General features: G+C 39.6%; 1 protein-coding gene across 7 annotated transcripts in view; it reads left to right on the top strand.

Annotated features, from left to right (window-relative positions):
* The window catches only part of exoc6b (exocyst complex component 6B), a 94,472-nt gene that overhangs the window by 50,748 nt on the left and 20,207 nt on the right, over window positions 1–23,517 (top strand). For 5 of the 7 annotated variants that reach the window (XM_081358866.1, XM_081358861.1, XM_081358864.1 and 2 more), the window contains 6 exons: window positions 2,330–2,441; window positions 5,905–6,039; window positions 6,177–6,356; window positions 7,833–7,862; window positions 14,964–15,105; window positions 18,027–18,100. In XM_081358866.1, coding sequence (XP_081214992.1) covers window positions 2,330–2,441; window positions 5,905–6,039; window positions 6,177–6,356; window positions 7,833–7,862; window positions 14,964–15,105; window positions 18,027–18,100 — 673 coding nt within the window. The remainder of the gene's footprint in view (window positions 1–2,329; window positions 2,442–5,904; window positions 6,040–6,176; window positions 6,357–7,832; window positions 7,863–14,963; window positions 15,106–18,026; window positions 18,101–23,517) is intronic. The other 2 variants (XM_081358863.1, XM_081358862.1) reach the window with 1 other exon arrangement.

The raw sequence follows: 23,517 nt of genomic DNA, 5'->3' as shown, positions 1-23,517 counted from the left end.
TCCTTGTGGTCTCCCTCTACTAATATTGAGATGAGATGTGGTCAGAGGGGGAGGTAAGGGGCTCAAGTCCATGTGCAGGTGCCTGGAGACCAGACGTCAGGAATGTGTGTGACTCCCCCAATGCATGTCCAGCGAACTTTAGACCTCTCTCATGAGAGCCGCTTTACAAATGTGCATTTACCATATTAACCTGAAGTTACCATTGAGTTAAAGCTTGCTGAAACGTTACTTTTTGTGATGGTTGAATAGCTAATAAACATACGTTCTGTGCTAACCGAAGGGAGCCGTAGCTGTCTTGTGTTCTTCTTTGGTTTAGTTTCTCTTTTTCCAATGAAGTTAATTGGACATTTTCAGTCTCCGTTGGTTCCCTTCTCATCTGTTTCTCTCAGATCATTGTTTATCAGACCAAACCCCCACCTTAATTTTCACTGAATAAGTGAGAGAGTTGAATGGATGAATAAATCAAACGTAAATGCCAGTAAAACGTCTGTGTTTAATCAGACTACAATTTCTCTTTCTGTATTGCAGCCCCCTCCCTCTTAAAATGAGGAATAGCCAGAGGCTTTTGGATTCATCCAGACACTGTCAGTTTCCAGATTGTCACAAAAGACCAATGCCTCGCTTTCAGTCCTCAATTTAAAGGAATACTAGGAACATTTCCATATTGTAATGTTCAAGATCAGAGCTGTGTTAAGGTATTCAAAATCCATTAACTGATGACTGTAACCTAACATTCCTTTTGCTGAAATTTGAACAAAATTCACAAAACTAAAAATACCTCAGTCACCATGAATTTGCAGCGTCACTGTTGATGCTAATATTATAATCTGTATGTAGGTCTGCTAGCAACTTCTCAGCATCTTGTGGTTGAATAGCACCTCCATTTCTCCCTTTTTTTGACCTCCAACTCTCTGCTCCGTTCAGCTCTCCTGTTTGCCAAGTCAGCGGAGAGAGCTCAGAGTTTTTTCCCCCGCTGAGGAGAGGAACGTTTTTCAAATTCCTCCTCTGCTTTTCTCAGCACAATGAGGGACGATTTAGTAATTTGCGAGGAATGCGTTTGTTGCCCAGATCGAGGGGGAAAACTATTGCACCCTGGGCCTTGGCTCATATTGATGGACACGTTTGAGACATATTGTCCCTTTCTTTCTTTTTACTCTTTTAAATGATTTTTTAACCAGTCTGTGGGGTGGGGGGAAGGGGGGGGGGATGTAGAAGAAGATGCAGCCGTACTAACAAGCACAGGACCACTGGCTGACAAAATTAGCCCCTTTACTCCTCCCCACCCCCATCGTTGAGAAGAAGAATAAAGAAAAGTGATATCCCCCTTTTTCCCTCGTGTTGATTTAAACCGTAATATCTGTGTGTGGTTGTTCTCTGGTTTTTGGAACATGCGTTTACTGAAACCCAGAGGGTGTTATTGGGCCCTGATGAGTGGTTTTAAATCCCGCCCATGTCTGTGAGTGTTCATGTGTACATCTTAGAATCTTGCATCTGTTTGGTTCCACTTTCTGCTGTTTTTTTTCTCAGAGGAGGTGGAGTATCAAGGCTGAGATTAGAGCACATAGGACTCTCTGTGATTCAGAACGACTGCAAAAACATCTTGCTTGTGATTTTGCACTCCTTATGTTGGGTCTGAAAGAAAATCATTCACACTGCTACAGCGCTATAAGAGTTCAACGATACCAGTAGAACAAAATGCATATAGCAATTTCAGAATTTGTACAGTTCAAAAGTCTTTTTGTCGGGAAGATTTATTTATGTTTTTGCTCACCAAGGCTTGATTTATTTGATAAAATAGAAAAACAGCAATATTAAAATTTTATATAATTAAAATTCTATTTTAATGTACTTTTAAATGTAATTTACTGATTGCAAAGCTGAATTTTCAGCAGCCATTACATGATTTTTTAGAAATCATTCTAATATGCTGATTTTGTGCGTTTCTTATTATAATTTTGTGGAAAACGGGATACATTTTTTTTTTCCAGGATTCTTTGATAATTAGAAGGTTTAAAAGAACAGCATTTATTTGAAATGGAAATTTTTTAACAGTATAAATGTCTTTATTGTGTTTTCTGATAAATGTGCATTATTGCTTAATGTATTATTTCTTTAAAAAAAAAAAACCTACTGACCTACTGAAAACATGTTAGATATTTTATATCATCTAAAAAGGATTTAAGGGATCTGGTGAAGACACAGCCCCATACCGTTACACTTGGTCCACAATGTTCCTCCAATCCTGAATATGTGGTTATGGATTTGCATTATAGACATAAATATGTGCATTTATAACTGTATTCCTAATTAGATGAATTTTCATGTTCAGCTCAACAGAAATTGATGACATGATCCGTAAATCTACAAATCTCCTCCTCACACGAACCCTTAGCCACTGCCTACAGTATGCCATAAAGAAGAAAAACGTAGGACTGGCAGAGGTGAGGTTCTTTTTCTCTCTTCCATTTGTGTCTGTGATTATTTGCACACATCTATGTTGTTCTTTATTGATGTCCTTTGCTGTCTCAGTTTCAATCCAACCTCAACAGAGAGTCTCTGTCTGGACTCTCAGTTTTCAAGATGCTAGACATCACTGGAAAACTGTTCTTGTGTCACATTATATCCACATCTTGTAGACAGACCCGTTTAGTACCATTTTTCTCTCACTCAAGATGGGAAACAACTGCAGTTTTGGTGAATACCAGTCACTCAGATTATTAATTACTATTACTATAGATTATCTTTGACACTCCATTTTTATTTTTTCATTCAAATATATAAAACATTACATTTGATCATTATAATTACATTTTGCAAGCTATAGCATGTTATTATCTTACCCAGTCTATTGTCTGCCTGCAAAGAAGCACTCACGAAAAAAAAAAACCTACATTGATGATCAGACTCAGCAGCTTTTCATTATTATTAATGAAACAACCCCTAAAAGTTGCTATATCTAAACAACATTTCAGATCAAAGCCCAATCTGAGGCGGATTGTTTGCAACAGTGACAAGCAGATAAAATGACCTGTCACTGGCTGGTAGCATGTGTCATTTTTCCCCCCGCTTTGCTCTCACTCCATCCCTGCTTTACTCTCCCCGTGTTTGTCACTCAAATGTGGTTAGTTTCTTCTCCGATCTGCTGATTCTGCTTGCAGTCAGGTCTGTTTATAACCCCTCAAATCCAGATGTGTTCTGTTCAGATGGGTGCCACTGATGAAAAAATGATGAAAGAATAGCAGAGGAAGAAAGAAAGACATTCAGTGTTGTATTTTGAAAAAGCAAATGCTTTATTATTGGTTTCAGGTAGTTTGCATAGCAAAGTCTAGTCTTACTACTACCATTACACACACACACACACACACACACACACACACACACACACACACACACGAGATCAGATATCAAGCTCCTTCCTCCCCCTCTCCTGCCCCGGATCTGGTGGAGGTGCGGAAGTGTGACCCGGGCTCTGCATCAGGCTTCACTCCCTGGGCGGTGCACCATGACTGGAGAGAGGGAACAAAAAGCGGGTCCAAGCTAAAGGTCTGGGCTCAATTAGCACCAATGCGCATCAGCGCCTTGCTGCTGACAGCCCTGCCCTGCCTGTGGACCTCAAACTCTGCACCACAGACCATCTAACTAAACGTAGAGCTGCTCCAGGTCTCCGTCCCACAGACAAACCCTCTCTGTCCCTTTAACCATACCCTTGACTTCCTCTCCGTACCCTTTCCCCTTTAGAATTACTCCCACATAGAGCTTTTGCTAGTTATTACTCATACCGCTAGAATCTTTTCCCCAAACATTGATTTTCTCTTTGATGACCGTACTACTGTATGTGGTTTTACAAAGTTTCGATTAAAAATAGCTGCATTATTACTAAAGAAAAGCTCTGTTAGATGTAAAAATGTTAATCTATCAATGTAACTGTTTAAATTGTTTACAAAGTGATAAACACTACCACTCAAAAGTTTGGAGTTTTTTGAAAGTTTTTGAAAGTCTCTTAAGCTCACCAAGACCAATTTATTTGAACAAAAATACAGTAAAAATAGGAATATTTTGAAATACTACTGTCATTTAAAATAAGTTTTCTTTTTTAATATTTTAAAATCATTTATAAAATTAATTTAATGCTGTAATGGCAAAGCCTAATTTTCAGCAGCCATTACTCAAGTCTCAAGTGTCACATGATGCTTCAGGAATCATTCTACTGATTAGAATCGTCTTAAAATGTCTTTACTGTCACTTATGACACATTTTAATGCATCTTTGCTGAAATTTCCTTCCAAAAGAAAAGTTACTTACCCAAACATTTAAACGTTAATGTACACTGTAAAAAATATTTTCAAAGCATTATTTGTAAATGGAGGGTATGCACATGATGTCACTGCAGTTACACCTACTGAGTGGCAAAAAAAAGTGGCAGTGTTGCTGTTGAACTTGAATTTTGTATTTCATCAAATTTATTTGTATCGCGCTTCACAATACACGATGTTTCCAAGCACCTTTATAGACAGGCATAATGTTATGTCTATTATGCCAGGTTCACACTTATTCCGTTTGCAGTGCATATTTTTTTTCGTGCCCATGTTTATTTGTTTATTTATTCATTTAGATCCCCATTAGCTACTCCATTAAGCAGTAGCTATTCTCCCTGGGGTCTTAACAATTTTAACCAAAATATTAACATCAAAGCTGTACAACAATGAAGACAAATACAGAAGTGCACACAACATCGTCTAAGTCGTTTAACTCACACACACACACACACACACGCGCGCGCACACACACAACACAACACAACACAACACAACACATATACACTAAACATGACAACATAACAATATAACAATATAAGCTCTTCTATGTACAAAATAGTACCACTCTCTGGGTATAATATAAAATATAAAAATCACATTTCAATTGCCATAGCTCATTATACAGTCATTATTAATTACAGTTACTCCAAAGTAAATAAATACAGTCTCAGTCTTTTGGAAAAACTAACATTGTAAATCTCTGAGACCAAGAATAACGGGAACGAGTTAACATGTTAACAGGAGGGAGTCATGTTAACAGGTTAGAGCGTTCACACTGCTCACTGATGCAGCCCGAAAATGGGATCCAGGAACAGCGTCTGCAGCAGTGCAGCGATCATTTTATCATTTCATAGAGAATTAAATTAAAGCTGAATTAAAGTGACAGCGCATTGTTCACATAAAAATAGACATGGATTGGCACGAAAATGTAGTAATTTCACCATAAATGCATATTATTAAACTCTACAGTTTCACAGTCAACATATGGCTTTTTGCCCAGGGTAAAGCAAGGAAAACTACACCTTACCTCAACCAGGCGACCTCTCTATGTGGAGGTGGAAAAACTAGTTCTTTATGACCAGCAGGATTTGTATAACTGTACTGTGCACAAAGAGAATCGCAATGCTGACAAAACATTTTCAGTAACAACTTTTGGATTGTAAATAAAAATAATGAATAAATGTTGTGTTTGTGGTATACAGCCGCGGATCAGTTGCGCACTGCAAAAGCGGAATATGTGAAAGCACAATAAGCGTGTGCTGCTCCTGCATCACATATGTACTGCAAAACACCGCAAACATACTGCAAACGGAGTATGTGTGAACCTGGTGTTTGTGCTTTTAACAGGTTTTAGGGCTTGGTGATATGACAATATGTAACAATGATTTAAGTGTTAGATTCTAGATTTAGATCTACCTATTTTGTATTTATAGTGATACAGCAGATACATGTAATTCACATTTGTAATTCTTTGTGAAATTCAGCTCAGTCTGATAGTTAAAAAGCATACAGATCTTCACTTTTTTAATTGTGCTGTATCAGTCAAAAATGGATTAGTCTTAATTTGAATCACTTTTGATTCCCAAAGTTGGTTCAGATCATCGTCAACACCACTCACCTGGAGCAGTCCTGTCACTACCTAGAAGGGTTCATCTCCAACATAACCAACGTGCCTCCTGACACCATTAATGCCACCAAACTCTATGGAACCTCAACCTTCAAGGTAGGAACCTGCAGCTTGTGGTGTCATTCCCTTCCCCCCATTGATTGTATGAATTATTATTTAGTATTTTTTAACATGCATGATGTGCCTGTTTAGTTCTTTCTTTCGTTCTTCATTCTTTGCTTATCTTTGTATAGGATGCAAGGCATGCTGCTGAAGAGGAGATCTACACTAACCTGAATCAAAAGATTGACCAGTTTTTGCAGCTGGCTGATTATGATTGGACGGCAGTACAGGGAGGTGGACAGGCCAGTGACTACCTGAGTGACCTCATTGCTTTCCTCTGTAGCACCTTTGCAGTGTTCACTCACCTGCCCGTGAGTATTTCGTCCACATACACATTTTTTTGGACATAAATTACATGAATGCTTTTTAATTGCATATTATTTGTACCCAGCCAAGGAGAGATTATGGTTCTGTGAGGATCCTGGGCGCCATCTTAAACTCACCTTACCTTGAAAAAGATGGGCATACAGCACAAGCTTTTTGTAAACACTGTGCAATACAAGAACTTAAAGAAGTTTTCAGAGGGTTAAGATGTTATTGAATCTTTTAATAGTGGCTTTACATTCTGCAATTGCAACTTGGAATTTCACTTATTGCTGTGACAGTAAGGCAAATTTTTTTTTGCAAACAGCTCTCAGACACGCACTGTGATTCTCTGTTGCTTATTTGCATCAGTTTTAGATACATCAATAAATTAATAATAATTTAAGGCTCTATTGGCGTGGGCCATAATCCATCCCTGTACCCAGCATTTTCTGACTGAGCTTTAGTTGTCTCCCCTATTTGACTCCATCACTTTCAAGAAGATTTTCCTCACAGTACACTTGAACTTCAACAGAAAGCTAAGTAGGGTCATAGCAAGTAAGAGAACAGTGTTCTGGGCTTGCAAGCGTATGTGTGGCTCAGCTGACATGGAGTTAAAGAGATTGTGTGACGTGACCTTAGGTCTCAGCTTTAGTGAAGGAAGTTTAGCACTGGCACAGCCCGGTCCTGACCCCTGTCATGAGGGATTTCTGACAATCAAAGTATTTAAGAGCTTTCCCTCCTACGGGCCTCAACCAAACACCTTTCCGTGTCGGCATGACTGGCTGGGATTGTCTCTGATCCAGGGCTGGTGGCGGTAATGCTGCTTCCTGCGCTCCTGTAATCTCTTAAATTCCTGACTGCCCTTTTTCTAAGCTTTCAGTAAGAGAGAAGTATGACCCTTTCAGCCCACTGTAAAACAGCGCTCACATTGTTGGCTGACTTTCACCAACAGGGGGCAATGTTTGTACGACCCCAGGTCAGGTTACGGTCAGGCTGAATGTCTCACTTTCTCCATCTACACATACACGCATAACAGCGAACCACAGATGTACAGTCAAGCGATCCTGCTTATATTATTGTGTTTGCACATTCCAGCTCTACATGTGAACATAGTGCATCCTGATTCACTCAGCCCCATCTGCGCAACCTCACCATGTCCCCAGTTCACACTCCTGATGGTTTTCAGGAAAGGTCAAGAATTGACCGTTTCTGTGTGTGGAAGCGACCCTGCCATCAACTTCATAGTCAAAAACTCTGATAATGACTCCAAAGCCACAGTCCCATCAGTCACACTCACTTGCTCGGCCTCTCTCACCCGACCACAAACCATCTTTGACACTCAGAGGGACTTTCAGTGTTGATCGTAAACTGTTCGGCCAAGTTGATACGGGAGAGTGTGGTTGACCGACTTCACATTTGAACCCGGGGGAGTCATAAACTCGACCTTTGACCTAAATTTTGTCTTTATCTATCTTCTGTAGGGCAATTCAATAGAGCACGCCAAACTACCGGTGAGTATGTTTGCAGTGTGGTCTAACTTCAGCTATAACCTTGGCCATTTCTCGTCACAGTACTTCTGCATGCTGCCTGGTGTTCATCTGACCTACTCATAGCTGTTTGGATGCATTTTAATGCTTGTTATGGAACACAAATGAGGCGTCTGAAGCTGTGACAGTAGTGCTTTTTTTGTCCCTTAGGTTATTGGTATTTGTTTGTAGACTTTTACCATAAAATTCAGATAATAATTGGTGAGATTTTTGTGTGCCTTGCACCGATAACGTTACCTTACGTAGATTTATATGCAAACTAAACAATCCTCTTTTAAAGTGCGACAGTAGATGTTTGTATAAAACTGTGAACCGACAACTTAAAGCATCATATGATGGCAATTTACATTTTTTTCTTGATGGAACTGAATGACTGGCAGGGCACTTTTGGATTGTGGAGCCGACTATTTGCCATAACATTCTGTTTCTACATGGTGGTCTGTTCATAGACTGACAGTCTCCGCCAGACATTTTAAGTGTATTTGCTATCTGATCCATAAAACCTTTGTGTGCAAGCTTAATATTCATTGTGTCTCTGTTGCATTAACTTGTCATTATTGAGCTGATGTTGGCAAAATGCTCTGAAAATGTGGCAGCTCATATGAGGAGCTTTATCTTGTAGTGTCTGATGCAGCCATAACATAGACGTCCACCCTATCTGCTAGTAGAATTGGCTTTGTTTGGTTAATTTGGAAGTGGTTTTGTTTCAAAGTCTTGATTTTTGCTGTTTGAAAGTATCAAACTCTCCCATTTTTAGTCGTGCTTACTTTGCTGTACATTTGAAGGAAGCTGAACTCTGTACAGCTTCATCATATCATCAATTGTTGCCATTGCTCGTGTTGCCTTAAATCACCAACATTGAATGTCAGTGACTTACACTAGCGTTAAAAAGTTTGGGGTCAGTAAGATTTTGTTTTTGACAGTAAAGACATTTATAATGTAACAAAATATTTTTATTTCAAATAAATGCTGTTCTTTGGAACTTTATATTTATTAAAGGATCCTGAAAAATGTATCACGGTTTCCACACAACATTAAGCAGCACGACTGTTATCATTAATGATAACAATTAATGATTAAAATCATTAATGATTACAATAAGAAATATTTCTTTAGCACCAAATTAGCCTATTAGACTGATTTCTGAAGGACCTTGTGACACTGAAGACTAGAGTAATGGCTGCTGAAAATTCAGCTTTGCCATAACAGGATTAAATTTCATTTATAAATATATTAAAACAGAAAACAATTATTTTAAATTGCAACAATATTTAATAATATAACTGTTTTTACTGTGTAAAATAAATAGATCAAAAAAATGAGCATAAGAGACTTCTCTCAGAAACATAAAAAAAAATCTTACCGACCACAAACTTTTGAACATTAGTGTATGATTTCTTTGATGCTGCATATCACTATCATCACGTGTTTTTCCATCTAAGTTTCATTCTGAATTTAATTAAATTAAATTATACCTTTCATTTTAAAAACTGCAAAAACCATCCATATAAAGCAGCCTTTCCATCTCATCTGTTCAAGTAAACAAAATCTCATGTCTTCATACAGAATAAAACATTTATCCTCCTCAAATTATTTTTAATGCAAATTTTGGAAAAGTATTTATCATTTAGTGTTCCAGCATTTTAATGCTATATTCCAAAATTTGCATAAATATACTTCAACGTCTAGTGTGAATGAGGCATTTTAATCAAGCAGGTAATCTTTGAAAAGCCTTCCAAAAAATGGGAGCCACAACTGCTGTTAGTATTTTTATCACACACAGTATCCTCTGGTTTTCTTTTATTAAAACCTTTACAACAGCTCTTTTATTCATTTCCAAAGCAATGTGTTAAAATGTTTGTTGGATATTTTTGATATGCTTCCTGGCCCTCTGTAATGTAGCTGTGGAAACCCTGAGGTAACAGAAAGGCCTTCCATATCAATCTCATCAAGCACCTTGTAAGGCGAACACTATTTGTCATTATTTACTTGAAGCCTGATTTGAGCTCCAAACTCATTGGCCTGCTGTCTTTGTTTTCCCTTTGTGTTTGTGAAATGCTGGAACAGTGCAGCATGGTGTCGGGAAGTCCAACACATATTATCACCCTTCCTCCGACCAGAGTGTAATCAGCGCAGACAGGCATCGGTTTTCCTCGAGCGATAATCTCTGCTTCTCGTTAGGATGTCGTGAGTGTACATTCGTTGTTTTTGCAAACAGGGATCGGTGTGTGTTGCATAAATAAGCCGGCGCGTTTGAAATATGAGTGCATTGAGAGAGCCTACACACTCCATGCTGAGTTTTCTCAGGGGTCCTCCGCATGTGGTGCGTGTTGGGGCCGTTTGTAGAAGTGTTGTGACGTTTCAAACATATTATTATTGTTATTAAGAAATCTAACCTTGGCCCAGTGTCCAGAACCCCTTGTTCTTGTATTCCTCCTCCTCTTTATCTCTGTTTCTTGCTTTATTATTGTTTCTCTTTCTGTCTCACTGTACCGTGTGTTCTGTTTATTTTGACAGCCAGTTGCTGTTGAGTATTTTTTAATGAGGGCTTTGATGAGCCTTTGTTTAATTAACTGGAGACTGGAGAGGAGGAGTGCAAGCGGCCTCTAACTGTTCACTCATTGCACCCTTTCCTACTTTCTTTCCTTTTTTTTTGATTTTCGCTCCCTCCTTTGAGCCCCTGAGCTAATTGTTAACATCCCCCTGCCCTGAACTGTAAAACAAATGTGCTACTGTGAGAGGGGTGTGCCACACGAAGCCTAACTGTTTAAATCAGGCTCTAAACACATATCTTTGAACGAAGGCTCTAACGTTTAAGTGTTGAAATTAATCTGTTCAGATTTATACATGAAGCCGGGATTCAACCATACATGTATTGATTTTGTGGGTTTTAGTGAAAATGGCCAAATGGAAGGAGCTTTCCTCTGCAACCAAGGAGGAAATTGTTAAAATAGTTACATTTGGTCAATTGTTTTTGGATATTGCTCGTGCTGGATGTGAATGGTTACCCTGGAAATCCAGAGTTCTCGCGAGAGCACAAGTTGAATTTGCTCAGCGAGTTTACTCTGGCGTCGAGTAATGATACTCATTAAATATGCCCTTTTATCCGAGCTGCACCAATCGCATCAGGTTATCTGATATAGGCGGGCCAGAGGCGAGCTAAAGATGACGACAGCGCTGTGACGTCGAAGTTATTAGTAAACATTGCAAGATGGCTATGGATGAACACCAGTTGTTTGAAACTGCTTTTGCCAATACAATTTACGAGTTAGACTTGGTTTTTTATCTAAAAGAGGAACAGAAGATGGCGCTCGAATTGTTCCTTTGCAAGAAGGGCGTTTTTGCTGTTTTGCCGACCGGATATGGCAAGAGTCTAATCCACCAGTTAGCTCCGCTGATAGCTAAGTGTACAGGGCTTGTTGTGATTGGTCGTAGTGTTATCCAATTGCGTGCAGTGAGATTTTCCAATGCATGCTTGGTGCCGCCCCTCGAGCTGGCCGATTTTCATTAGTCGATGCCAGACCATTAATCTTTCAGATTTAGGTCTGGATTTCCAGGCTAGTGAATGCTCACAATGTCAGCAGAATTATTTCAAAGCACAGTGAGACCATTACCATGCAGAATGTAAAGTATTGTGACTGGTGAGCATTTTTACAGAAGGATGAAAATCACCTGAATGTGGGACCACCTCAAAACAGCTTCTAAAGATCTGGATAAAACGTGCAATTGAGAGAAACCTCCAATTTCATCTTGAACTATAAACCAACAGCTACAAGAGGCTGGATTGAGAGGTTGTATAACAGTAAAGAAAGCATTTATTAGTTTTATCAACTGCAAACAAAAAGAACACCTTATATTTGCCAAAGAACATAAAGATTGGAGTATGGAAGATTGTAGCCATGTTCTGCAGTCAAGAACTTTACTTGTTAAGTAAAAATTTAACAACCTAGCATTGTATGCTGTCAGGTATTTTCGTAGGAGATGACTGGAGTGTTTTAATATTAAAAGCATTTGTGGTGCACGGCAGAGGAAACATAATAGTATTGGGGACCCATGTCTTCAGCAGGTGTTTGAAGTTGCTGGCTCTTTGAAAATGGACTGATACTTGGGAATCCTGTTGAACACTATGTAGCCAAGAATGGAGGATCTGTTTGGAGAGCAAATATGTATTTTCTAACATAACGCTCCCAAACACACCACGAATGCAACAAAGTTGCGCACAATAAGTGTTCATGCTCAGCATTTTTAATTCTTCAAGTGGCCTCCTCAGTCCCCTGACCTTAAAGCCATTGAAAACATTTTGGAAATTATAAACCCTGAATTGTGATAAGTCATGCAGGTCTTCCAATGAAGCTCAACTTTGAGAAGAATTTAAGGAGGATTGGAAAGAAGTTAAGAACGACATATGACATATGCACAAAGTCAATACCCAGGAGAATGGCTGCTGTAATGGAAAAAAAAAAAGAACCAACAAAATATTAATAACTGATTACATTGTAGTCAATGTATTCTGTATTTCTTGTGAGCTTTTTGTTTTTCTATGCATTTTTTTGCATAATACTATAATATAACCCATATTCCATGATATGCTAGAGATTGCCTTTCTTGCCAAATCATTTAGTCATTTTACGTTAACCAAGTTTAATCTATTCTTCTTCCCAATATATCATTCTTCTCATATTTTGATTGGGTAATTGATCCTGAAGGGTCATTAAAAGCAAATATTTTGCATATTTGGCTTGGTCTCTTGTGAGTGTTTCCACTTTTCTGCATGTACTTTGGAGTTCTCAGTTGAAATTTGGTGTAGTAGCACACTACTTGTTTTCTTGTAAAATATAGTGTTATAAGTTGCTTTGGATAAAAACTGAATTATAAATCAATCAATTTCAGTCTCTCTCACATGGTTTCTTTGCTATTGTCCAGTATGAATGTGGGTTTCAAAAGTGTTATGCTTCTTCAGTTAAGCAGCAGAAAATATGAATGCATGTATAAATGAATACAGGTATATCAATATAAGGAAATAGAGAATCTATTCACCCCTGCCCAGATTGTGCAATCCTTGCATATGACTCTTGCTCACCACATTTACAAACGCCTTACTCCAATCAGACCAAATGACTCGTGAGTGATGAGAATGTCCCCAGTAGGAGACAGGTACCCGTGTGTGTCTTCATTCCACCATGAGGAACAGAAACAACCCTTACTCCTTTGGCCTCTGTGATTTATTATGGCTATTAAACATACAGAGACAGGAGTCCGGAAAACAAGTGTGTTTATTTTTTAATCACTGCAGTGCAGTGCATGCACTCTAATCATCTATAATCACCTAGTTAGTGCTTCAGCCTGATTAGTGGCTGACTGAATATGACTGCAATGTGTGTGCATATGTGTAGTTGTATACGTTATATGTTAAGTGTCGTGTTGAATGCACAAAACAGTTTTCTACTCATTATATCCATGCCAACTGTAGATGAACACATAGGCCATAGGTATTTCAGAAGCTGGTGGAGATGGATTATAGTAATTTCACATGGGGCCTGATTCCACACAGGACACAATCACACGCCTCCATCCTCTTTTTGGAGTGAGAGAGGACGGGAGAGCTTTTCCTGTTGACCCCACCTGACCTGAACCATTCAGGTCTTTGTCGGTCAGGTGCATGTGTGTGTACTTTATACTTTACATGACTCTGTACAAAGAAGCTGAAGTGAAGTTCACAGCCATATGGCCAGCTGATGTTGTGGTGACGCCAACCCTCCCCAGTCCTTGCCCTCTGATTCTGTAAGAACAACCTTATGTCGGGGCTGTGCTGCTGCAGTTAGATCTTGTGCTCACAATGTACAGTGACCCTGAAAAGTATTTAGAAACTTAAGACACTCTTAAAACTCTATGAAGTCCATTGCATTAGAAATCTTAATATGTAGCGAAGTGCCATTAATTTTGTAAAAAGATGGATAGCACAAGTGCAAAACGTCACTTAGTGAAACGTGTCCATAGTTAATGTAATGAACAACCTTGGAATAGTTGGATAGATGTGGTTTAGAAAAGTGCAGTTAGTTAAGAAGTGGTCTAGGTTATATATTATTTTATTTATTTATTTTTATTTGTCCCCACCACAGTCCTTAAGGCCTTTAAGCTGTCAGAGACCGAACCTGAGAATTAGTTAGTTAGTTAATGCTAGTAGCTTCTAATTTAAGAAATGTCTACAGTGGAATTTCCATGTGAGATGGAGAGAGACAGAAGAAGAGGAAAGGATGAGATGACTGAAGCAAAGAGGGCATTGTCTTGCTTTCTGTTTTTCCTTCCATTCTCTACCCATCACACATGGACAGAAAAGGGATAAAAAGACCTCTCATTCTCTCTTATATGGATTTACTGTGTATTCATCCTTCATTTCACTAGATTTATTGCCCGAGTGTTTCCAATGTGCAGGAAGTCCTCTTGTATAATGGTGTTTTGTTTTTATTTTTTGACCCCATCAGATAAAAATCCCACATAGACTCTTGGCCCTCCAGCCTGCTGTTTTCTTTAAGGTTTAGTGTCATATTAATAGCTTTGGATCTCCCCTAAAGTATTAGCCTGATTGTCAGGAAGGCGCTGGACGGCAGACAAGGGCATATTTGAGGTTTTCGGCTTGGAGCTTGAATTGTGTGTGTATCAGCGTGTGTGACGGTGAACGTGTGTTGATGTTTAAACAGCACTGCGGTTCTCCCGTCATAAATATGCACCATAGTGCTGCTAAGCTCCCCTCTTTATGTTTGTGAGATTGCATGTAAGCATTGACTCTTGTGGTTGTAAATACAATATGAAAAGTATTTCTTGTGTGTGCTCATGGACATCTACATTAGAGACCAGAATGCAGCAGATTCTGACTATCGAGTGAATGAAAGGATTATCTTATGATATTCAGTTGGACGGGGACAGGGAGGAGAGAAACATGTAAACAATTAAAATAAATGTCCATAGTTTTACCACCTATTGGAGAGGGTTATACTGTGTGAAAGATATTCAGTTTGTGAACCTCATATTTCTTTGTTTTTCTCTCTCATCTGTCTCTTTCTCTAGGGGAAGGTGGCTCAGACGGCATGTATGTCAGCCTGTAAACACCTTTCCACCTCCCTGCTGCAGCTGCTGTTGGAGGCTGATGTCAGGCAAGTGTCTATGGGAGCCCTGCAGCAGTTCAACGTGGACGTCAAAGAGTGTGAGAGTAAGTTTAAGTAAAAGCTCAGTGACATATTCATAATCCTCCTTTAAACCTGATTGCATGATTGTACTTCATCCTGGTGTGGCCCAATTTAAAATTTCCCGAATCCTACTGGAGACTTTTAATCAAGCCACAATGCTGTGTTTGCTGTAACAAACTTCTTATTTGACACCCATGTGACTTTCTGAAAGACTAAGCTGAAAGTTAGAGGAAAAGGTGAAAAGAGAAGGGTATGAATTTTTTGCTAGCATCCGAGATTTGTCGCTTGGCTCATCTCTCCTCATGGCTTTGCGTGTGACCACAGCTAAAACTGCCTTTGAGCACCTAACCCCGTATGGTTAATGGATTTCCCTTGATCCTCAGCCAGAGCACGCTATCGCACATAGGTCACAGAGAGGGAGAGAAAATAACCCCAGTCATATAACGGTCACATCAGTTACACTGTATGACACCTTTTTCTTGTGGTTTGCTTTGGTTTACCAAGCAGCCTGTGATTACCAGTGATTACTTTCATTTTTAGAGACCCCCTGTTTATTTGTATGCCTCAAACCACAAAACTGAGCTTTTTAATCAAAATGTCATTCGAGTAATAATAAAGTCGCCCCCCCCATACTCATACACTCATTCCTTTTGAGACTTGGTGAATGAGGTGTTTACATTTTTTGGAAGTTTGAAGGTTGGGTCTTAGGACAAAATGGAAAACTAAAATAACTTCTTAAAGATGTAACCACTTGAATGCACAGATGATGTGTCTGTGGTTCAATCTATCAACAGTTTGGAAGTGTCTGCGCTGTGGGATAGAGAGGGAGGGAGATATGAAGGCACGATGAAGAGAGGAAACGATGAGGTTCAGTTTGGCGAGTTTCAGAAGGGTTGGAAAATATAATTCTTTGCATAATGCTTGATCATAAGCAGCCCCAAATTTGTTTTTAATGTGTAATGTTGAATATGGGTAAACTGTGGAGTGCAGGTGAGTACTCTGGCTGCTGCGTTTTGAATGTATTGAAGTCTGGAAATAGCTTTAGAAAGAAGAAGGTCATAACATAGTCGTGATGTGTAGTGTTGAAGGGGTGGACAAGCATCTTGATGGTTTCACTGTCATAAAAAATTAGCAAAAATTGCACAACAGCTCGTCACTGGGGCAGTACCCTAAAAGGGACAACTTTGCACCCCTATAACATGAACATATAACCCCACATAAGAACCTTTAGAGTAATAAAATTTTTCATTAAGGTATTTTAAGGGTTTAATTTAACTATAGTAGGGTTTAAAAATAACAATAGTGTACACTGTAAACTGTAAAAAAAAAATTCATTATTTGTTATCACAACTTTTTATCTTTTGTCAAATCAACTTAGATAATTAATGTGGTTCATAGCATCATATTTTGAGTTTCTATTAATTAAACCAATTTCCTTCATTGTATTTACTCAAATATTTTATTTCAGTGAACTCAATATTTTAAGGCAACCAGGTAACTTACTTTTTTAAGTTAAATCACCAATAATTGTTTACAGTGTATTCATTATTAGTTCATGATACCTAATGCTTCTAAGAAATGTAACTTTATTGTAATGTGTTACCGTGTTTCGTAATCTGTTATTTTATGATTGGGTATTTTGGGGTAAAATTGGCCATTTGGGTACTTTCAGGTACAACTGGACATTCAGTCATATTATTATAATAATAATATATAATAATAATAATAATAATAATCAGTCATATTATATACTAGAATGCTTCCTAATCACTTTTCCTAATTAAATGTTATCAGTCATTATACCACTGCATTATTATCTCGAGCCCACAAGAGGCTCTGTTAAACTGACATTGGCCTCTCTCGTGTTTGCTGCGCCTCTTTGACCTGTGCAACACCAGGAGCGAGCGATTGGACATTCAAAGGGAGAGGGCATCAAGTGTTGCTTCCTGTTCAGTTCAGCTGGTTTTGGGGAGCATAAAGGTCTTGACAGCATTTCCTTGCTTATCCCTTAGGAGGTTTCTTAGTGTAGTCAGTATGGAGATGTGGCACACTGGAATGTGGCAGTTAGGTGAAAGCCTAGAGGTCCCTGTTCTTGAATCTTGATGAGATGTGCTCTGACACGCGTCACGTAAACCATGCCGCCTTTGCTGCAGGTCTCTCTCCTGTAAAAAGGCGAATGGGGAAGTTCGCAAAATCGACATAGTCTCGGGCTGAGACGCAGCAACAAAAGCGCGAGGGTAAGCAGTCGCTGGCTCAGCGTTTGCGGGGGTCAGAAATAAAGATGGCAGGCGTGTAATTTGCGTGAGAGGCAAGAAAGGCACGCAGCATCACGAGGTGAAAGGGATTTCTTCTGGCCCCGGCTTGTTTTGTCTCCGCGTGTCAAATGTTCCGTTTTTCAGAATGGTGAAGCCGCTTGTTTACGGGTTCCCGTCCAAAGGCACAGAAAGGTCCAATGGCCCTCAGAAACCTCTACAACTCTTGCACTCCCCACACACCCCCAGCCCATTGGCTTTTCACAAGTGTTGTCGGCCCCTTCGCTAAGTACCACGCCACTGGTCTGGGAGAGCGGCCTCATGGGAATCGCCGTCAGGCCTCAGGTTACGGGGTAAAGGCTGCCCCCTCATCCCCACACAGTCCCTCTATCTGGCTTGTCAGATCAACGTTGGGGAGAATTAATGAGAGTTTGATGATGATTTTTTCCACCGAATGGGCCGCACAAAGCCTGTGGCAGACCGAGAGACATGACTCTGCTCTGAACCACCAAACGAACCCTCCACCCCCTCTGCCAGCACCCCCAAAACCTTCAAAGCCCCCTTCCATTTCACCTCCCCCGCCCCCACTGAACCTCCCCCTGTCCTCCCCTTGTCCCGGCTGTCATCCGTCTGCCAATCTCCCGCTCCATGGCGAATTCCCTGCTCTCTTTATCCCTCTCTCTTTCCCACAGGGTTTGCCAGGGCCGGCCCGGTGCCTGGCTTCCAGGGGGACACTCTGCTGCTCGCCTTCATCGACTTGAGACAAGTAAGTCTTTGTTTTTTTCCACTCCTTTTTCTTTTCTTTCATTCTTCTTTCCCCTTTCTTCTGTTTTCCCCTGTTTACCCCTCAACATCCCCCCCCTTCTTTCTCTTATTTTCCCCTTTACTGTCAAACCCAACCCCCTAAACCTCCACGCTAGCCTTAGTTTTGTTTGAAGGTTTCCTCCAATGTGTGAGTCTGTGTGGGTTTGTATTCATATCTTTGGTCTCAAGGCCCGGTCTGATATTCACCTTTGGGTGGTTTTGTATTTACCATTGTGGTACAGAGGTGGCCTCAAGACCCCCTTCTGTTCGGTTTAAGGTAAGATTTTTTTTAGATGGTTCTTTATGAGTCATCTTTCCTACTTGCACCTCTGCACACTTGAACATTGCGGAACTGGAGCCGCTGATAGAAAACGTTGGCCTGTACCATTGCTCTGGCTTGAAAAACAAAAACTGAAACACACTGAGATCATCATCAAGGTGATTTTGCAATCAGAAAGACAACACTCCAAGGCATTATTCTTTTATCCCTATTATTTTTGTTTAGAGGACATTTTGATAGTACTTTGGTTGCACAGAATCGATTTTGTTACTGCAGTTCATTTGAACGTTCAGTATTATGTTGTCAGAGCCGTAGCCTAGCAGTTAACATGCATACTTTAAGTTCAGACATGTACCCTGTGTTGAGACTATTTGTAAGCACCTCTCAATTCAATTCTGATTCAGGGAGTCATGATCCATTTAAAGGATTAGTTTACTCCAGAATTAAAATTTCCTGATAATTTACTCACCCTCATGTCATCCAAGATGTTCATGTCTTTCTTTCTTCAGTCATAAAGAAATCAAGATTTTTAAGGAAAACTTTCTAGGATTTTTCTCCATATAGTGGACTTCAACGGGGACCAACGGGTTGAAGGTCCAAATTGCAGTTTCAATGCATCTTCAAAGGGCTCTACACGATCCCAGTTGAGGAATAAGGGTCTTATCTAGCAAAACTATCTGTCATTTTCTATTTTTTATTTTTTTTTAAATACTTTTTAACCACAAATGCTCGTCTTGCACTAGCTCTGCAATGCACATCCACTACTTCACTCATTACATAGTCATGTTGGAAACTTCACGCGTGAAGTAGGCGGAAGTACTGACCCAGTGTTTACAAAGCGAACATGCAAAGACTAAGTCAAACGCTGATGAAACAACGACGTCGGACAATTTTGAATTTGGTGGAGAAAATGAGATGGAGTTTTTACCGTACCCTACCTTTTCCGCCTATGTCACGTGTAATTGTTCCAACATAATTACGTAATGCGTGAAGTTGTGGACGTGCATCGCTGAGCTAGTGGAAGATGAGCATTTGTGGTTAAAAAGTATATACAGTTTTATTTATTTTTTTGAAAATTACTGATCATTTTGCTAGACAAGGCCCTTATTCCTTGGCTGGGGTCGTGTAGAGCCCGTTGAAGCTGCATTGAAATTGATTTTGTTATACATTATATAACATATATTAAGTGACTCTTTAAATTCAGCATGAAAAAGCTACAAACAAAAGCTTGGAATATTCTTTGTTGAAGGTTGTTCTTTTGCAGCATTGTGGCTTTCATGTACAGTCCTACAGTATGTGGCAGGTCTCGCATGTCTTGCATACTGCAAACAACAGCTAAGCGATTGAGTTAGCGTTTGTACATCTAACCTCTAGATAGTTAGCTAAATCAATTCTTACATTTTGTAAATTGATTCACAATTGTTAAAGAAATAATCACAATGCATCGATGAATTAGTTTTCTCCCCCAGCTCTAGTAAGTGATGCTCATGTGGTAGATGCAAGTTCAATTTCAATCCAATTGAATTATATCTATTTGATCTTTTTGCATTACATATTTTTCTTAAATAAAATAAAATTGGCAAAAACCTCAACCTCAAAAGACAAAATGTATATATTGTATCAGGTCATGCATCAGTTGTATTGAACATAAGTACAGTTTTTTTTGTTTGTTTTTGGGACATGTCAAATGAAAGTAAAAAACAAAAAACGGCTGGTAAGAAGTATGTAGCGTATGCGTGTTTGTCAATTCCGAGATCTAGAGGGAAACAATAACAGTGGGGTTATAAGGGTCCATATTTGGGACCCCCTCCCTTGTTGCCGAAGTGGCCAACCTGGGCGGGTGTCAGGGACTGAGAGGGGATGACGGATGGGCTGGATGCTCAGGGAGTACTGGATGAATGAGCTGACAGACAGTGACAGATAGCTCTTTCTTCCACTAAAACAATTCCGTTTTGTCCCGCCTGCCATCATGATGCAGTGCCACTTGTTTTCCATTTAGTTTTTTTTTTTAGTTTTTTAAACCTGACTTCACCATGAAGGCGCTTGTGTGGTTTTGCTTTGTTTTGTTTTTTAAGAGAGGAGAAAAGAGGATGCTGAAGAAAAGAATGAACAAAATAGCCATTTTGCTTTTTTTAATGTCATGTTTTGCTTTTGAGCTGTCATGATGCATGACTCTCTACAAAGATATCTTTCATTATTAATACTGTTATTGTTATTATAATTTCAATAGCATCCGAAGTCGGTTAGAGGTGCAGACTTCTCTCAAGAGGTGGCTTTTTAAAGGGGTTGTTCTGGTGATCAGAGACGTCAGAACTGTTCTGTCCCTCTGCGTGCCTGGCCCTGAATACGCCCGATAAATCAACCTGAAGGGCCCGTTTGTGTCCCGGTCTCCCGGGTCCTGGGATGGGGCTGCGGGTCAATCCTTCTGGAGATAGACAACGAAAAGGTCCGGAAGCTCTGGGAGGGGTTTTGGTGAAAGGCTGGAACCTGGATTCACTCTCCTATCTGAAAAGACAAGAATACAAAAAGAAAAGGACATCCAAATGATGCTTCAAAGTGCTTTAGACAGAGAGTAATAAGAGAATGGATGGAGGATGACGTGACGAACGACTTAATTCTCAGACGTCCTCATTCATTATTACATTAATCTTTACTCTTCAGCCACATTCATATAGCAGGGAGATATGGTTGACAGTGCTGTTTGGAGTGCAAAATACGGTTGTGTTTGGTTATGAAGCAGAGTTACAATTCTTCAACCAAAATGCCTACCTGGAATTTTATGGTTTCATGGCTGAATTTTCAGAGTGGGTTCATCTGTTATATGCAAAATGAATGTACATATAGCAAAAGCACATGAAGGATGACATGTAAGGATAAGGATGGATATGATGTAATTACGTAAGATATGACATAATAACTGGAATTCAGACGCAACCAATTGTCAATCTCAAACACTGTGTTTAAGTGGCCTTCCTGTAATTTGACATTTCAAAATGTGAAGCATATAGAGGTGAAAGAAAATACTGAAGACAGATGAAAACCTTCCTGTGTTTGACTTGCCTTCCGGTCTTTTTAGCAGGTTTTCCAAGATTTTCCAAGAAAAAAGCAACAGATAAAAATTAGACTGAGGAATCAGAAGGAGACATTATGATAAATGGTATGCTCCATGCTGCAGTTCTATATTTAGGAGTCTTATAGCAGATTAGGGAAGGTTTGTGGTGATGGGAACCCTTGGCTGGCCTTGGTGTGGGAGGCCTGCTGGCCTCTGTGGCGAAGCTGGCCCCCCAGCAGTGCACGTTCTCGGGGCTGCCGCATGCCTCAACTCTTGCGCTGGATCTTCTGCCTTCCCAAATTCCTCTGAGTTCTAAGGGGTGGGGGGTGGAAAGAGCCTGCAGCCAGGCTTTGGTTAATGCGGAGGCCCTGATGGCGGAACTGTTTTTAGTGTATGAAGGGGTGGTCTAAGTAGAGTTTGACTAGATTTGACTAATTTGATGGTTAACTGCATATGGTTTTTGTCTGTCTTTTTCTGTCTGTCTGATTTATTTATTCATCTGTTTGTCATTTTTTTCTGTCCGTATAACCTTCAAACTTAAAGGATTTTTTAAAAAATATTTTTATTTTATTTTACAAATCTTTCAAACAAGACTTTGTCATGCTAACATTCAAATATTGCCTTTGAAAGGCAATAATATTGCTTTTCTAGTAAAACATTTGTTGAATTTCAATTCATTTTGATTCTGTTTTACATTCAAATTTGATATTGTGATTTTGCATTCATAATTATTACAAATTCACTTATTGAATTTGAATTTTTAAAACCATTCTCATTTCAGTTATGATTGGTGCACAAACCTGCAGGGCTCAAAGTAATGTGGTGCTCTGGTACAGGTGCATAAAAGCCTCCATTTGTGTCATAGATGGTGATGGTTGAAGGTATGAGAGATATTATATACATCCCCTGCTGTGGTGTCTCTCCTCCCCACACTTCATGATTCATTCTAGGGCACTGCATAGAAGTGCAGAGGGGGCGGGGAAACATTTTCCTGGTCCCGTGAATTTAGGAACCATGAGGCTGCTAAGCATTCCTGTGGCCTGTCCACAGGCATTATCCTAGTATTCCTGGAACGTTGTTAAAAGGATTCAATGTAAAATGCATTTCCCCTCTCTAACCCCTTCCATTCCTTTCTCCTAGTCCTTGGCGGTGAAAGCCTAACACCAGTGACACCACTAGAGGCTTATGCTTGCATCCTTCTGAACCATATGGGCACCTTCTTAGTGTCCATACAATTCTAGCTAGCCATCTGCAGCTGTGTCTGATTTCTTTTACCTCTATTTCTTTGTCTCTGACATCACTTTTCTCTCGTGATTTTGATAACTCTGTTCTGCTGTCAAAGTTGGTTATGTTGGTTTAAGTGTGGTTTGATGCTTGCACAGAAACGAATGATTGAAATGTAATCCGTATAATGTTCTGGCACCATCTGATGATTTAATACTCTCAGGGTTATTTTGGAGTCTGTTTATATTACTTTATATTTTTATGTGTGTGTTTGGTAATCGCTAAACAAACTCAGAGTCCGCTAGTGACCCATAGTGAAAAAATGTTGTTCCGGCAACAGGGTGCAAGGCGGGGACATGTTGGCGAGCCAGAAATTTGAACACCACCACCCCCTCCACCCAGAAAGGAGTTCACTGCGGTTTAAGAAAATTCGCTGCTTGCTCCCAAATCTCAGTCAGCAACCTTCTCTAGAGAGTCAGGGAATCTGGAGAATGTTCCTTCAGTTATAAAGACCTCTTGTAACAAAATGAGATATTTTGTTCTTCTCAAACTTCAATCTGTAGTTCTTACCTGTGTAGGCGATTTGATGGTATATATATATTTTTTTTCTTTGAAGGTACACTATGTAACTTGTTTTTTTGTTTGTTTGTTTTTTCCCAAAATATATATAACAAATCCATCTTCCAAATCGCGTTTTTGGTTTATCCTGAATCACTACGGTATGCCTATATTCTGACTATTTTAGACAGAGCAGGACGCCAACCACTGCAGAGTAACAAATATACAAGTACATAAACAGAAAGAAGTAGCTCCGGCTACAACA

Source organism: Scardinius erythrophthalmus (assembly GCF_964197995.2).
Source record: "Scardinius erythrophthalmus genome assembly, chromosome: 2".
Lineage (NCBI taxonomy): Eukaryota > Metazoa > Chordata > Actinopteri > Cypriniformes > Leuciscidae > Scardinius > Scardinius erythrophthalmus.
The sequence above is the reverse complement of the archived record's forward strand: the minus strand, read 5'-3'. Positions and strand labels throughout refer to the sequence as shown.